At 44.8% G+C, this 16,442-nt stretch overlaps 1 protein-coding gene and 1 long non-coding RNA gene across 3 annotated transcripts in view; one reads left to right on the top strand and one right to left on the bottom strand.

Moving 5' to 3' along the window:
* Nucleotides 1-16,442, bottom strand: part of LOC142020827 (uncharacterized) — a 63,754-nt gene that overhangs the window by 2,317 nt on the left and 44,995 nt on the right. Inside the window, exons 3-4 of one of the 2 annotated variants that reach the window (XR_012647508.1) lie at nucleotides 3,081-3,185; nucleotides 2,226-2,305 (exon numbers count right to left, since the gene is read on the bottom strand). This is a non-coding gene — a long non-coding RNA (uncharacterized LOC142020827). The remainder of the gene's footprint in view (nucleotides 1-2,225; nucleotides 2,306-3,080; nucleotides 3,186-16,442) is intronic. The other variant, XR_012647509.1, reaches the window with a different exon arrangement.
* SLC12A3 (solute carrier family 12 member 3) overlaps nucleotides 1-16,442 on the top strand; it is a 55,501-nt gene that overhangs the window by 3,142 nt on the left and 35,917 nt on the right. Inside the window, exons 2-8 of the mRNA XM_075009040.1 lie at nucleotides 3,219-3,365; nucleotides 6,101-6,176; nucleotides 8,151-8,246; nucleotides 9,612-9,751; nucleotides 10,790-10,900; nucleotides 12,009-12,120; nucleotides 14,964-15,094. Coding sequence (XP_074865141.1) covers nucleotides 3,219-3,365; nucleotides 6,101-6,176; nucleotides 8,151-8,246; nucleotides 9,612-9,751; nucleotides 10,790-10,900; nucleotides 12,009-12,120; nucleotides 14,964-15,094 — 813 coding nt within the window. The remainder of the gene's footprint in view (nucleotides 1-3,218; nucleotides 3,366-6,100; nucleotides 6,177-8,150; nucleotides 8,247-9,611; nucleotides 9,752-10,789; nucleotides 10,901-12,008; nucleotides 12,121-14,963; nucleotides 15,095-16,442) is intronic.

Below are 16,442 nucleotides of genomic sequence, written 5' to 3'. Positions count from 1 at the left end.
TGAAAGTTCCCAGCTTGATGAACCTAGAGACTCAAGTCCTGTATTTAGCCTACAAACAGAATGCCCATTTTCCTGAACCTGCCCCAACTATCAGACCCCCTTATCTGGATAGCTGCCGGAAGGAGGAAGAAATCTTCATGGTCTATTATATCCCTGTTCTTATGGGTATCTAGCTGCATCCCAACCCAGGACAGCCTTCTCTGTTGCCGTAATTCTTAAGAAAGTGCTCATGGAGTCTCAGTCATTTCAAACCAGGTGTTTCAAGTTCTCTTGCTCGCACTATTTGGGAGGGTTGCCCCAGCAGCACGCAGCAGTAAAGGACTTCAGTGGTGTGTGAAAAGGCCTGATGAGAGTCACTCTGGTGCTGAGGAGCATCTCAGAGGGAGAGCTGTGTTAATCTGTCTCTGTTAAAACAATGAGGAGTCCTGTGGTGCTTTGCAAACTATCAGAATTGTGAAGGCATAAGCTTTTGTGATTAAAATCCACCCATGGAAGACTATGGCCTAATAATCTGTTGGTCTCTAAGGCGCTACAGGACATTTCTGTTGTTTTGGAAGGGTTACAGGTCCCCTCCCTTCGAGGTCTTTTGCAGTCCATTGATGGAGCTCCATTAGAGGAAGTCAGCGTCTGGCTGGCAGTCAGTTTCAAGTGGAGTGCCCCAAGGATCAGTTCTAGGGCCAGCACTGTGCAGCATCTTTATTAATGACCTGCATGAGGGGATGCATTGCACTGTCAGCAAATTTGCAGCTGACACTAAATTGGGGGGGGGCAGGTTGATACATGGGAGGGTAGAGACAGGGTCCAGAGTGACCTAGCCAAATTGGAGAATCGGGCCAAAAAATGTGATGAGGTTCAACAAGGGGAAGTGTAAAGTCCTGCACTTGGGATGGAAGAATCCGAAACATTGTTACAGGCTGGGGACCACTGGCTAAGTAGCAGTGCAGCTGCTGGGGATTACAGTGGGTGAGAGGCTAGATATGAGTCAACAGTGTGCCCTTGTAGCAAAGAAGGTAATGGCATATTGGGATGCATTACGAGAAGCATTTCCAGCAGATCTAAAGAAGCTGTTATTCCCCTCTCCTTGGCACTGATGAGACCTCATCTGGTGTACTGTGTCCAATTCTGGGCCCCCCAGTATAGAAAGGATGTGAATGCATTGGAGAGAGTTCAGCAGAGGACAACGAAAATTATTAGGGGTCTGGAGCACATGACCTATGAGGAGAGACTGAGAGACCTGGGCTTATTTAGTTTGCAGAAGAGAAGACTGAGGGGCAATTTAATAGCAGTCTTCACCTTTCTGAAAGGGGGTATCTAAAGAGGATGGAGAGAGACTGTTCTCAATGGTGACAGATGGCAGAACAAGGACTAATGGTCTGAAGTTACAGAAGGAGAGGAGTAGGTTGGATATTAGGAAAAAATACTTCACAAGGAGGATGGTGAAACACTGGAATGCACCGCCTAGAGAGGTGGTGGAATCTCCATCCCTAGAGGTTTTAAAGTCCCAGCTTGACATAGTCATGGCTGGGATGATTTAGATGGGGTTGATCCTGCTTTAGGCAGGGGGCTGGGCTAGATGACCTCCTGAAGTCCCTTCCAGCCCTAGAATTCTATGATTCTAGAGGTCTCAACATTCCATGGACAGACTAGTTTCTCTGCACTCTGTAATTAACACGCTCCTGGAGCTTCTTCTTTTTGACACTGACATTTGTGTTGTCATGACAGCACTGATGAGAAAAACCTTCTGAAGCACACTCTGAACTCAGTATTTTTCCCATGCATTTTGCCATCTTTACTAATGGACAGGGTTTTTTCAAGTATTTCAGCAACTGAAGAGACAAATGTAGGTTGAACCGCTAATCCTCCGTCAACATCCATAATCCAGCATGATTTTAGTTACTCGGATGGCCATTTATCATGGGTGTGGCCAAGTTTCCTGTGGTCCCATAATATTTGTTTACAGTCACCTCTCCTGACACTCAGTATTCTGTCCTGTTATTTAGCTGTAATTTACCCTCTAAATGTCTTCTAAGATCCCAGTAAGCAGTGGAAGCGTTGGTAATGTGCTAGAGAATATTGACCTCAGTCCAGCAAATTCTCTCATCCGGCACCAGCACAGTCCCAAGGGTGCCAGACAAGAGTCATTCAACCTCTGTTTACTCATGGGGGTTTTCAAAAGCACCCAGACACCTCACGGAAATCACCTGCATTTTTAAGCACTCAAATACCTTTTAAAATCCAGCCTTTCGGCTCTCTGTGCCTCTGATCTCCACGTGTAGAATGGGGATAACAGTGCTTCCTGGTCTCCCTGGATTGTGCAAAGATCAATGCATTAATGATTGTGAGGTGCCCAGATCCCACAGTGATGGGGAGCCAGGTCAGTTCTTAAAACAGACTGATTGTAAACAAAAAAAAAATCTCTTTCATGGTTCCTAATATTTTACAGCACTGTGCAAATACTATCTAAATGTGGAGCAAAAACCCGAAGTCTCCATTCCCCAGCTCTGCCACTACTGAGAAAAAGTGCTATGTACAAACCAGGCATCATTGTTAATTGCATGTTCTCACTTACAGTATTTTAAGAAGCAGCAAGAGTGTGTGTCTACTTGTGGGTGTTATTAGTAAGTTCTATAATGGTGATGTGAACTGAAATTGGGATTACCTGGTGCTCCGTGCTGTGCAGAAATGAATAGTAACAGAGAGTAAGCCATGCTAGTCTACACACTATCAAAACAAAAAGCAATATTTTTTTAGTGAGTCACTATAGGGGCTCGTCTGCACACTTGGCTCAATCTAATTCTTGATCTTCCCCCCTACCCCTCCACTCTCTGATTTGCTCACCTTGATTATCTTTTTCTGATTTGTCCTCCTTGCTTACTGTTTTTGGTTCTCTGTGTCTTAAATATTGAGTCTGTTCTGGTCTGGCTATGGTCTGAAGAAGTGGGTCTGTCCCACGAAAGCTCACCTAATAAACTATTTTGCTAGTCTTTAAAGTGCTACTTGACTGCTTTTTGTTTTGCAGAAATGAAATGAGAGTCATTTCCTGCCCAGACAAATCTCGTTAGCACAACAGTCCTGCTTACCTCTGGATGTGATGTTCAGGATGAAAAATTTCTGACTTGGATCTGAAAATTGGCAAGATCTAATATTTTCCCAGGCTTCCGCTTTTACTGTCCCTCCTCTTCATCCTGTAGTGATTGATTTATCTCTGTTTTCATCAGTTGGACAATACCCATCTCCACAATCCCATATATGAGCCCCAGAGAAATAGTGGCCTGAATAATGAAGCAACGGAGGAAGATGGTGGTGAGGGTGGAGAAAAGCCTCAAGGAGAGCCTGTCCGATTTGGATGGGTGAAAGGGGTGATGGTAAGTTTTGTTTTGTACCGTTTTTTTGCTGCCTTCTGTCTAAGATCCTCACCTGGCTTTATGAAAATTGGCTTATGGATATGTATGTAAACTCAAAGACACTTCAGACTAAGTACCTCTTCTAACATCAATTTTACTGTTACAATCTGCTGACTGTGAATATCCTATTTTTGTGCATGTATCATTCTTGTATGTGAAGTTAAAATATGAAGTGTGGGTCCATTTATAATCCTAAATGCACTCATCCTAAATGAGGCTCATCACTGATGTCCTGGAACCTGGATTGCTCGGTGATCAAGTCAATGGCCTTGTGTGTCCTGTAAGCCCAAACTGTAGCTGGTCCTAGCAAGACATGTGTCCAGGCCACTTGAGGCTGAAACCCATTTCAGATCTGGTAATTTTCCACTCAAGGTGAGAAAAGTTTGAGCTAAGCCCAAAGAATTCCCACTTTGAGCAAAAGGGATGTAAGGGGTGAGGGGAACAAAGAATAGCACAGATGCCAAATCTCCCTCTTATTACCTACAATGCCTGCTGGAAACATCTCCGACTAAACAGGGAGAGGCATCTGTCCCTAGCTAGGAGGCTGCTTAGCTTGTGAAAGAGATATGAAAGTAACTGTTCAGGCTAAAAATTTTCATGTAACAAGTTTCTTAGTGGAACTGAACTACCTAAGCATTTTTGTTTGTTTTAATTAGTAGCTTACTTTGATCTCACTCTTTTCACTTGCAACCACTTAAATCCTACTTTTTATACCTGGTAAAAAACACTTTTGTTTATTATCAAGTTCAGCATAAATAACTGTTAACCTGGAGAGGGAAGCAACCACTGTGCATAGCTTTCTTTCATTGATATAAAGGGCAGACATCCTTATAAGCTTTCTTGATGCAAAACTTTTGCACAATGTCAGACATATTTGTTTGGGGTATGGCAACTGCATAGCTAGAACTGACTTACCTGCAATCGATTTATCTGGCCATCCTCACTGAGGGAGTTTGATGGGAGACTTTCTCCCATCAACCCCCCTTACACCTCACAATACTGTTGAGCACAGGGGTCGACTGTCAATCCCAGATAGTTCTATTTCACACATCTCTACCAGATGTGTGAAATCAAACTCTGGAAGATCAACCCCAAATGGGTTGATCTTCCCCATAGTATAGACAAGCCTTAACACAGATGGAGCACTGAGGCCAGGAGCCTAGCAGGATTCCAACACAACTGGTCTCTGGGTGACAGTGCTGCCCGGGGGGGGGCAGAACACTGGAGAGGGATTCCTGAAATGGGATCCCATTCTCTGGTTTGCTGCTGGGAGGCTGTGAACAATTCACTCCCAAGCCTCAGCTTCCCCACCTGTAAAATGGGTGACAATAGTACTGACCTCCTTTGTAAGGATTTAAAAACTTGTAGAAGGGAAATGAAGTTGCATGCTTCAGGACATGAAACAGACTTTGACTGAAGAGGTTAGGAGGAAACTTTCCCGTGGGCAACTCACTCCACTTCAAGGATCTCAAGTATTTGGTATTGGCCACTACTGGGGATAAGAGCCTGGATTTGCAGAACCAGGGGTCTGAGCTGGGAATTCCACCATTCTCTATTCACATGGACTGTTGGTTATGTATCAGAGAGGTAGCCGTGTTAGTCTGTAGCTTTGTTTCAGAACTGTCACCCTTAAATCTGCCACTGAGTGTCCAGGGAGACTGAAGTGTTCCCCCAAAGGCTTCTGTACATTACCGTTCCTGATGTCTGATTTATGTCCATTTATTCTCTTGTGGAGAGACTGTCCAGTATGGCCAATGTAAATTGCAGTGGGGCATTGCTGGCACATGACGGCATATATTATATTAGTAGATGTGCAGGTAAAGTAGCCCCTGATGGTATAGTTGGTGTTAGGTCCTGTGATGATGTCACTGGTGTAGATATGAGAGCAGAGTTGGCAGCGAGGACTGTTGCAGGGGCTGGTTCCAGGCCGAGAGTCACTGGTTTGTGATTTGTAGTTGCTGGTGAGGATTTGTTTCAGGTTGGCAGGCTGTCTATAGGCGAGGACAGTCCTGCCTCCCAAGGTCTGTGAGAGTGAAAGATCATTGTTCAGGATGGGTTGCAGATCACTGATGATGCGCTGGAGAGGCCTTAGATGGGGGCTGTATGTGATGGTCAGTGGTGTTCGCTTGTTTTCCTTGCAAGGCCTGTCTTGTAGCAGAAGCCTGTGGGGGACCATTTCAGTCTCCCTGGACACTCAGTGGCAGATTTAAGGGTGACAGTTCTGAGACAAAAAAAATTTTAAAATCAAATGGAGAGAGAAATTTCTGAGCTGCAATTTATTTGCAAATTTGACTCCATTAACCATGGATTAAACAGAGACTGGGAGTAGCTCACAGCTTACAAAGGCAGTTTCTCTGCTCTGGGTGCTACTAGCTCCCCATTAGACTCTGACAAAGGCTCACATCCCCGTCTGATCTGACTTGTTTTTTGACTCTTTTGATAAGTACTGCTGATACTGGGCCATTTCCACCTTGCTGAACAGACCTTGCCAGCTCTGGCCCTCCCTCTTACTGGGACCCTTCTTTAAATACCCCTCTGAAACCACACCCCCACTCATGCATCTGATGAAGCGGGTCTTTGCTCATGAAAGCTTATGCTCCAAAATGTCTGTTAGTCTATAGGTGCTACAAGACTTCTTGTTGTTGTGTTGGTTATGTAGATGATCACATGGGATTAATGTTGCTTTTTCCTTCTAGATTCGTTGCATGTTGAACATCTGGGGTGTGATTCTCTATTTGCGATTGCCCTGGATCACTGCACAGGCAGGAATTGGTAGGTGCAATTCCGTTCTCTAAGGCAGAATTTGTTCCCAATTTTATTTAGCTGCAGAACCCTTTTAAACTCGCAAGAATTTTGTAGAACCCCTTTCCCAGGCTCTACCTCCCTCGGCCCCCAAGCCTGCCCCCCTATCCCCAGAATAAACCCTCTCAGCCACAAACCTGCCCCCCATCGCCAGTCTTAATCCTTCTCAGCCCCAAACCCACCCCCATCCTCAGGCTTAACCCCTCTGAGCTTCAAATCTGACCCCTCCCCACATTCCCAGGACTAACCTGCCTCAGCCAATGAGCTCCTCCAGCTGCACATACTACCACTGCTCCTCTGCAGCTGCCACCACCCACTCCTCTTCCTCCTTTTCAGCGGGACTGCACAGCTCCAGCAAAGGCAGGCAGGGATGCCCATCCCCTAAGCTGTCCTGCTCACTTCCCCCACCCGCAGAGCAAGCAGCTCCCTGCCCTGCAGTGCAGAAATAATGGAACTAAATTTAATTGGTTTAATGGCTGTATCCCGCCCACTGCCCTGCTGGCTGTTAAACCAATTAAATTAAGTACTATTGTTTCAGCAGCAGCAGAGCAGGGAGCCACAAGAGGAGTCAGTGGCAGCAGTGTTCGGAGCCACAGATGGCTCCTTAAAAAGCCACATATGGCTCCGGAGCCACAGGTTGCCAACTCCTGACCGTGGAACCCTTAATTTCACTCAGCGGAACCCCAGGGGTCCAGGGAACACCAACTGGGAAACACTGCTCTAATGTTTTATTGTATTTGGTATACTCTGTAGAACTGTCAGCACTGGCAGAGTGTTTGGCAGTATACCGACACAATGGAAACAGTCGTTCCCTTCCTGGAGGTCCTGAGACCCAATTTTTAAAGTTGTGCAAGGGGTTGCTCTGCCTCTATTGCAAAGCCTAGTTGATTTAGGAGCCTAAATATTATTTCTAAAGTTATTTGGACATTTAGGAGTCTAAATCCCATTTACTCAGGGATTTAACTCCTAAATACCTCAATCTCTTTTAAAAATAACATTTCGACTCGTAATGTGTAGTGCAGCAGAAAAGCACCTGGGAGATTACAGTGGATGGGTGGCTAGATATGAGTCAAGAGCGTGTCCTTGTAGACAAGAAGGCTAAAGGCATATTGGGTAGCATTAGGGAGAGCATTTCCAGCACATCTAGATAAGTTATTATTCCCCTTTATTCAGTACTGGTTAGGCCACATCTGGAGTATTGCATCCAACCCTGGGCCCCCCCAGTATAGAAAGGATGTGGATGCACTGGAGCAGGTCCAGAGGAGATCAATGAAAATGACTGGGCAAGGGGGACTGAAGCATGTGACTGAGGGATTTGGGGTTTAGTTTGCAGAAGAGAAGACTGAGGGGTTATTTGATAGCAGCCTTCAACTTCCTGAAGGGGGGATCTAAAGAGGATGGTGAGAGGCTGTTCTCAGTAGTGACAGATGGCAGAACAAGGAGCAATGGTCTCAAGATGCAGTTGGAAAGGTCTAGATTGGAAATTAGGAACAACTATTTCACCAGGAGGGTGGTGAAGCACTGGAATGCGTTGCCTCGAGAGGCAGTGGAATGGGATGATTTAGTTAGAGTTGATCCTGCTTTTGGCAGGGTTCAGGACTTGATGACCTCATGAGGTCTCTTCCAGCCCTTGGATTCTGTGACTCTATGAAATCAGTTGGTTTTTCAACAACATGTAGCTCACCAGCACTTAAATACCTTTCAACAACTGCGCTTCAGTGTCTATGGCACAGCAATGGAGAAGGGACAGGGATAGGGCCAGAGCAGATGCAGTATATAAACTGGGCTCAGCAGAAGACATGGGCCCCTACAGACATCACAGAAAAAAGGGGGTTGAGGAGGGGGGTGACTAATGGATCAATGAATGAGGTACCATGGGAAAGGCTCAGAGATGGTGGTTACTTCACCAAGCAACGAATTGAAAATGATTCCTCTTCTCTGCAGCACTCACGTGGCTGATTATCTTCATGTCTGTAACAGTGACAAGCATTACAGGCTTATCCATCTCTGCCATCTCCACCAACGGCAAAGTGAAATCAGGTAGTGTTTGGCTCCCATTTTCCTTCTGTGGGCACTTTTCTCTCATTGTACATTCCAGCTTCCTCCAGGTCCCTCATATTCTGGTACTTGACATACTCCACTGGTCTCTCCTATGGGAGAGGCGGAGGAAGAGGTTCTGGCTGATCCTGGTGTCTCTCCATTGATGATGTTCTCTCTCATTGGAGGGGAAGGGGCAGAGGTCTTGGTCAGTCCTGCTATCCCCAGTGGGGCAGGTCCAGGCAGACTCTCTCACTTAGGGCCAGTCTTTGGAGATGGGGAAGAAGTGGTGATAAAGACTCCGGACCCCAGGATCCCCAGACCCAGCTCCCTGCTTTCATGAACTTTGGGCCACCATCTCCCCAGGCTACCCCCCACCATCTCTTCTGCACCTGGGCCCATTCTGGAAGGAGAGACAAGGACATTCCCACAGCTTTGTGGTGGAGTCTATGGCTGAGAGGGGCAGTCCTGCGTAAAACCAAAATATGCAGTCTCTGATGTGTTAAATTAGGGGTGGCCAACCGGTTAGGGAGTCAGACTCACAGTCAGAGTGCAAAGAGCCATGTGGGTAGAATGCAAAGACACACATATTATCTATCTATCATCTATAATAGGTAGATACAAATAAATATATAATATGTGGCTCAATGCCCTGCTGCAGAGCCAGGAACCCCCAGCTCCTCGCTCTAACCTAATCCCCCACCCTGTCCTCCAGAGCCAGGCACCCTAGTCCTCTGCTCAGAATCTATGCTGGCAACTCTCTGGAGCCACCGCTGCTGCTGCCACCATGTGTCTCTCTCATCAAGCACTGGGGCACCTGTGTCCAAGCAGAAGCCACATTTAAGCCACCAGTGGCTCAAGAGCCATGGATTGGCCACCTCTGTTTTAAATAAAGGTTCAGTCTGTCTTTGTCTGAGCCACACCTATTTCCATCATGCCAATTTCTCATGAGTTTGCTCTTGTCTAGTTTTAACTCACTGTTCCAGTCTCCCTTCAAACTCTTCCCTTCTTCTAGGTAGTGATTCTTTATGAGCACAAAATTAGTACTTTTCATTAGCGATGGGCCTGAGCTCAAACCCCAGATCCAGACTTCCCTAAACTATGATGTTCAGATCCTGGTAAATTGCCTTTAAAATGTTGAACATCTTATCTTAACTCCCTGGGTCATTTTCACTCACTATACACACCATGTGTGGATACAAGTAGGCATCTGCCACGCAGGCCCTAGCATCCTACTTGTCATTCACTTGTATGGAGAACAAAGAGTCATTAAGGGCCCATTGTTTGGTGTGTGATCACCTCAGATACTTCAGTGTTGCTCCTGCATGTGAAGTATTTAAACAGTAGAATGTGTCTGGCATGTGTTAGGTGGCACGTATTTCCTCATCTCAAGAAGCCTTGGACCAGAGCTGGGGGGTTCCATTGGTCTCATATTTGCCTTTGCGAATGCTGTGGCAGTGGCTATGCACACGGTGGGCTTCGCAGAAACTGTTCGCGACCTGCTCCAGGTAAAGAATCAGAGTTGTTGCATGGTATGGTCCCCTTCATCCTATCCGCAAGCACTTTTAGCATTTAAGTTCATCTTCCACGAGGCCAACAAGGAATCTAGTTGTACCCAAAAATCTGTATTTGTTCTTCCTCATTCCCCTAAATGCTATCTAATTGTCTGACGTGAAAATTTTTGCTAATTATATGCCATTGCATGTGCCATCGTAAGCAAATTATCACTCAATACTTGATAAATAACTGGTAATTAATCTTTTATAGCCACTGATTGGGGGAACAAAAACTCAAATCAATAACCAATAATTAATAATCAACCAACAACAATCAATCATGGAACTTAAGCTCGTTAGAGATGACAGTGACCTACTTGCTGTTCCACTCATATGTCTGCTGGTTCAGGTCTCTACCATACAGCATGCTCCACCTGGTTTGAAGTGGAAATAGTTTTATAATTAATCCACTTTTTAAATATCTTTTAAAAGCTGCTTATTTAGGAAGTGTAAATATCTTTACAGATCCTTATAATTAACATATCCAAAACTATACAGACCCATCCATTCACTTAGCACTGTATGGAGCATAGGAATGACACAGCCCCAGAACTGAAGAGCTCATTTTTGCTCCAGAATCTGATGAAGTGGGTCTTACTCACAAATGCTTGTTACCTAATAAATTAAATTGTTAGTCTTTAAGGTGCTACAGGACTGCTTGTTTTTATTGTGACTGGCGACTCTGAGACTATTCACAATCAACAGTGTGTCCATAAGACTTCAACGTAAAATATGGGTCTGGAAAAATGCCTGGCAGACGAGATTTAAAGAAACCCCCTAGTGAAATGACTTAGCTTGCAGAATGTTGGTATAATGAATGATGGCTTTAGAAGGCCCTATATTCTCTATTCAGTTTCCATAAGAATAGGAATTAAAAACCACAGAAAGATGAAAGGAAAAGAAGGAGCCAGGTGCTGTCTGTATGGTTAGGGTCAACTCTGCCATCATCTACTAGAATTGCAAAGGCTAATGTGGGCTTCTTTTCCTCAGGAAAATAACTCGCCCATTGTAGACCCCACAAATGATATCCGCATCATTGGGGTCATCACAGTGACAGTGCTACTTGGGATTTCCTTGGCTGGAATGGAATGGGAAGCAAAGGTAATGGTCTCAATTGTTAGGATGAACCCAGGAGTTTCCAAAACACCACCCACCACTGGTCCTTTAGCCCAGTATCCTGTCTCCAACAACAACCAACACCAGTTGCTTCACCCCTCTGATAGCACACCTAACTGCAAGTTTCTTATCACTCAGGAAAATGCTTCCTGACCCATCCAGGTAACCAGCTCTTTCCCAGAAACATAACCATTGTCAGCTAACCTATGATCTTCTTCTGACTGTTGAAACTGAAGACACTGCTCTCACTCATACAAATATCAAAATCTCTCTTGAACCTTATCAACTTGTTGCCATAGCGTTACTCTTTGGCTAAGTCTACACTAGCCCAGAAGATCAACCTACTCAGGGGTAATCTTCCGGGGCTCAATTTCCTGTGTCTGATAGGAAGACGCAAGGAGTAATGGAGATCAGTGGAAGACACTTTCCCACTGACCTTCTTCAGTAGGGACAGTCAGTAAGCCAAGCATAGATACGTTGATTCTAGCTACAAACTGCTGTAGCTAGAATTGTGTATTTGCAGTCAACTTACTTTGCCTAGTGTAGACATAGCCTTAGTCTTGTTCATTCGTTCATTCAGATGCTGCAGGTTCTATTTGTGTCCTTTAACTGGCCACAAAATCCAGCAGGCTAAAGAAACCTAGAGAGACAGGCAAACAGAGGAGAAAGTGCTAGGCACATCTCAAGACTCACACTGCATCTTGTAGGACAGGTCTACCTAAAACTGATGCTTAGCTTAGCCCGTGGGGTTGGATGAGATCCCTCTGTTCCCAATATTGTAAGAAGCAGGGTACAGAAGAGAGGTTGGGGGGAGGACACAGCATGTGTTGCTTCTTTGCACCAACTAATATTAGGGTATATAGAGCAGTACTGCAGTTTGGGAGGTATGCACAGGTGACTAACCCTAACCCTACCCCTCCCAGTCAGATGGCAGAATATTCCTTCAGGAGAGCCTGTTTGCAGCTTCCCAGTTGGGAGATGGGTTAAACTTAAGTAGGAGATGCCCACCTGTATGGTTCACTATAAAACGTGTAGAGTTTGCAGCAGGTACCTAAAGAGCAGATTGTTTAGCTGGATTCTTTTGGTGTCTCAGGCACAGGTGCTGTTCTTCATAGTCATCATGATTTCCTTCCTAAATTACATAGTGGGGACGGTGATTCCAGCCTCTGAGGAGAAACAGGCAAAAGGATTCTTCAGTTACCGAGGTAGGTCCCAGAGGCAGCAGTTTGGGGGAACGCTCGTGAATGACTACAATGTGCAATTAAGCAAACGGCAAAAAAAAAAAAAAAAAAAAAAGACAAGTGCATCCTCCAATGGAAGGATGGTCCAGTGATTATGGAGGCAGCCTGGGAGTGGGAAAGTCAGGTTCAATTCCTTGCTCAGCAGCAGACTTCCCACATGACATATGGCAACTGTCTCTGTGCTTCAGGCTATGTCTATGCTAGGGAAAGAAAGATGATCGCAGATATGCAGTGCCAGCTACGGCAACTACACAGCTAGAATTGACATATCTGCAATCGACTTACCTGGCTGTCCTCACTGAAGAAGGTCGATGGGAGAGTTTCTCCCACTGACCTCCCTTACTCTTTGCATCTTGCAAGGAGTACAAGGGTCACCTGTGACCCCTGAGAGGTCAACTTTGTTCATCCGTACCAGATGTGTGAAATCAAACCCCAGAAGATTGACCCACTAAGGGTTGATCTTCCGGGCTAATGTAGACATAGCCTCAGTTATCCACCTGGACAATGGAAATAACAGAGTTCTGTACTACACAGCTGGGTCGGGAGAATAAAGATAGAAAAGATTGTGAGGCATTTGTGTACTAAGGGGATGGGGACCAGATATGTACACAAGCCTGCTAGAATGTATCTTCAGTGTATTCATTTACTTTGTCAACTGGTGTTTGTCTCTAATGATGATGGTGGAATGGAAATGCCACCACAGTTAAGGTAGCACCAGAGTTCTCAGTTCCACAGAATTTTTAATTGTCAGAGTGCACTAGTAAATATTCTTTGGTACGTGTGCAAAATGAGGAAATCTTGGTGCTCTGAGATCTCGCCACAATCTCTGCTGTTCCATTTTGGTGGGTATGGCCTGGTCATTTCTTTGTGGATGAGAACGAGTTGGTTCTTCTGTACCAGCATGATTATTCTTTATGAACAAAGGAACATAAATGAATGTCTCCATGTAGTCATTTTGTTCTCAAGGTCCTAGCTGGTGATGATTAATCTACAGTAGGGCAGCATTCAATGGAAATGTATCTTGTGCAGATCTGTGATATGCCTGCAAGGAAAATAGTCTTTCATATTAAGCATCCACACCGGTATGCGTAGTCTGAGTAAGACCTGTATGGTAGTGAAAAGGCTTCCTGGAAGACAATGACACTTTATTGATTGTTCTGCTGAATGTTTGCAAGATGCTGGAGGCCCACGAAGGCCTACATCCAGGGACAGACAAGTGACTGGTCCAGCAGCATGTCTGGGATGGACCTAGCTAACCTGTGTGATGGGTGAGGAACCCAGCCAAGTATGCACACAGACCCCGTAGGATCCTTGCTCTGAGTAAAAAGTGACCCGGGTGATCCTAGAAGTATTGTGGTTGTCATCTACCAAGCATACAAGCACTGCATAAGCTTCATTTTCACGGGGGTCCAGCACCCATAGATCCCATTCATTTCAAATGGAATAGTGGCTGCTCTGCATTTTGGAATATCAGGCCGGAGGTGTCCTCACTCCTGAGGATAATTTATGCTGACAATTTTCTTAATGATGGTGATGGGGTGGACTAAGCCCTGATGTCCCTTACAGGAGGCCAGAGGCCTTGCCACACCCCATCTCAGCGAGAGGAACAGAAAAGAGGCCCTCCAGGCAGGACAGAGTGCCTGTCTCTGTGGTAGACAATCAGGATCCATCAGCCCAGTAATAAAAAGCTGCTGGGGTAGGGCCTGGCAGTTCCTCATAGGAGCTTGACCCAGGCAGGTCCATATACTGACTGGCAGACCATCAGCACTATGGACAGCTCCGAGTGTGAGCTGAATCTAGACCTGGGCAAGGCCCAGGCCCTCTGTCCAAAGACTGGCAACAAGCCTGATATAGGAACTGACAGTACTCTGGAGAGGGCTAGTTAGATCACACCCTCAGAACCTTGAAGACAACCAGATAAGACCTTATGTGTACCCTGGGCTGCAGAGGGGCATTCACGAGCAGGTGGACCCTGTTACAATGATCCTTTAATCTTTGACATTAAAAGATCAAAATGAATTGGCTGAACTTGTCTATTTGTCATTGTCACACAAAATGCCCAGAAATTGGGCTTACCACTGAGAGAGCTTGATGGATGGATGGATGAAAAAGCTGTGATAATTAAGGCCATGATGAGATGCTTCTCTTTTAAATAGTGAGTGACCCCATTCCTGCCTGAATAATTCCAAGCGCCGGGAGCTAAATTTCCAGACAGGCACAGGCAGAATATGTTTTTTTACACATAAAAGCATCTTTAATTTGGATTTCCCCAGTCCACTTTAAGGTCTGATCCTATAATGGACTGAGGAGTAAAAATAGCAAACCAGAAATTAGCTCCTGACACACCCTTTCCCAGCTCTCTTTAGACTTTGTGTTGTCTGTGTAGACCTTGACTCCACAATCAGATTGGCCTGAGCAGACCCGTACATCCTCACAGGAATCCGGGTCTGAATTTGTAAAGGTATTTAGGCTCCTAGGTCAATTTTGAAAATGGAATTTAGCCACCTAAATAACATACGCCCAGCTTTCAAATACCTTTAAAAATCTGGATAGAAGCATAAGCAAAACTACTGAGCTGCTTGCATAATCAGTGTTTTAGATTGTAGACTCTGATCCTGCTTTAAGACAACAAAGCATTCAGAACATTTTAGGTTGCTATATAAATCACATGAGAACACTGCCAGGTTGCATCTCAATAGCAGTTTGTCTCTCTGGCTACTGTTTCAATTATTGTTTTTAAAATGAAAGAAATGTGATTAAAATAATTGTGTCGACTGGAACTGACTGAAAAATACTTTCCCTTCCAGCTGATATTTTTGCTCAGAACTTTGTGCCAAATTGGCGTGGACCCGATGGCACCTTCTTTGGTTTGTTTTCCATTTTCTTTCCCTCAGCAACAGGCATCTTGGCTGGGGCCAACATTTCAGGTGATTTGAAGGTAGGTTTTTATTACTCTTGGCCAACAGAATCATACAGGTTGTGTATGACAGGCGGGCTGTACTGATCGAGCTGTATGTGTCAGAAATGGGCAAACTCTGGAGTTGGCAAACTTCCTTGATTGGCTTTTGAATTGTAAATTCGAGACCAGGCAGAGTCTGGATCCAGGTCCCATTTTATCTGGAAAGTTTTCTCATCTATCTCTGTTTTAGAGCTAGCCCAAATATTTTTATTTAAAAAAATTATCCAAATTCTGAACAAATTGTAAAAATAATTTTAAAAAGCACAACAGAAATGTTTCATTAATTTTTTGACCAGCGACAGAACTGGTTGACTCTTTTTTAATTTTAACGCAGAATTCCAAAAAGCGTTCATGAACTTTTTACTGAATTTCCCTCTAGCTTTACTCAATAGAGTCTTAGGTCCTGCTCCATCAAGCTGCTCTGGCTGTGCTGCCTCCATCACCCAGCGACACCACTTCAGTAGTCTAATGCCCAAAGTCTCTTGAAGGATTAAAACATTAGCTTGCATAGCGATGAATGCACTACAAGACTCTAAATAGAATAGAAATAATACAGCCTGAACCCCTCTAATCCAGCACCCTCGGGGACCTGATCAGTGGTGGATGAGAGAATTTGCCAGACCATGGGAGATCAATATTATCTAGCACGTTACCAACACTTCTATCACTCACCAGGCTCTCAGAAGACATTTAGAGGTAAATTATAGCGACAGAACAGCTCAGAATACTCAGAGCCAGGATTGGTGGCTAAAAACAAATTTTATGGGACCATGGGAAACGTGGCCACACCCATGATAAGGGGTCATCCAGCTAACTAAAATCATGCCAGATGAGAGAGTTGTGGATTAGAGAGGTTCAAGCTGTACTTGGCTGCCTATATTTATTGCTTATGTATGGTTGAATAGATTTTGACAAACCTTAGAGGTTAGAGAAAGCTTGATAAACTTTGTTTCTTCATTTCCATGGGTCTCTGCCCTATCTACCTGGGACATGAGTACCAAAAAACATGAAAGGAAGCCTGTTCTGCAGAAGTGTTCATCTAGTCACAGATTAGGAATGATCAGAAATCTCTCCAAAGACCACAGGTTTAGGAGAGTCCCAGCTCATTTTCCACCCCAAACAAATATCAACGAGTTTTTGCTAATCCTCCAAATTTAATCAGTTGTAGGTGGGCCCAGTGTGTTAACCTGGACTGGCATTCAGAACACTCCAAAGTTTCTCAGGGGGCTTGAATCCAAGGTTTTGGGTTGTATAACATATGGAATCACAGCTCTCCTTAAAGAGGAGGTGCTTTTTAAAGACAAGAGCAGCAAAGTGTATCAATGCA

Source organism: Carettochelys insculpta, chromosome 14 (assembly GCF_033958435.1).
Source record: "Carettochelys insculpta isolate YL-2023 chromosome 14, ASM3395843v1, whole genome shotgun sequence".
Lineage (NCBI taxonomy): Eukaryota > Metazoa > Chordata > Testudines > Carettochelyidae > Carettochelys > Carettochelys insculpta.
The sequence above is the reverse complement of the archived record's forward strand: the minus strand, read 5'-3'. Positions and strand labels throughout refer to the sequence as shown.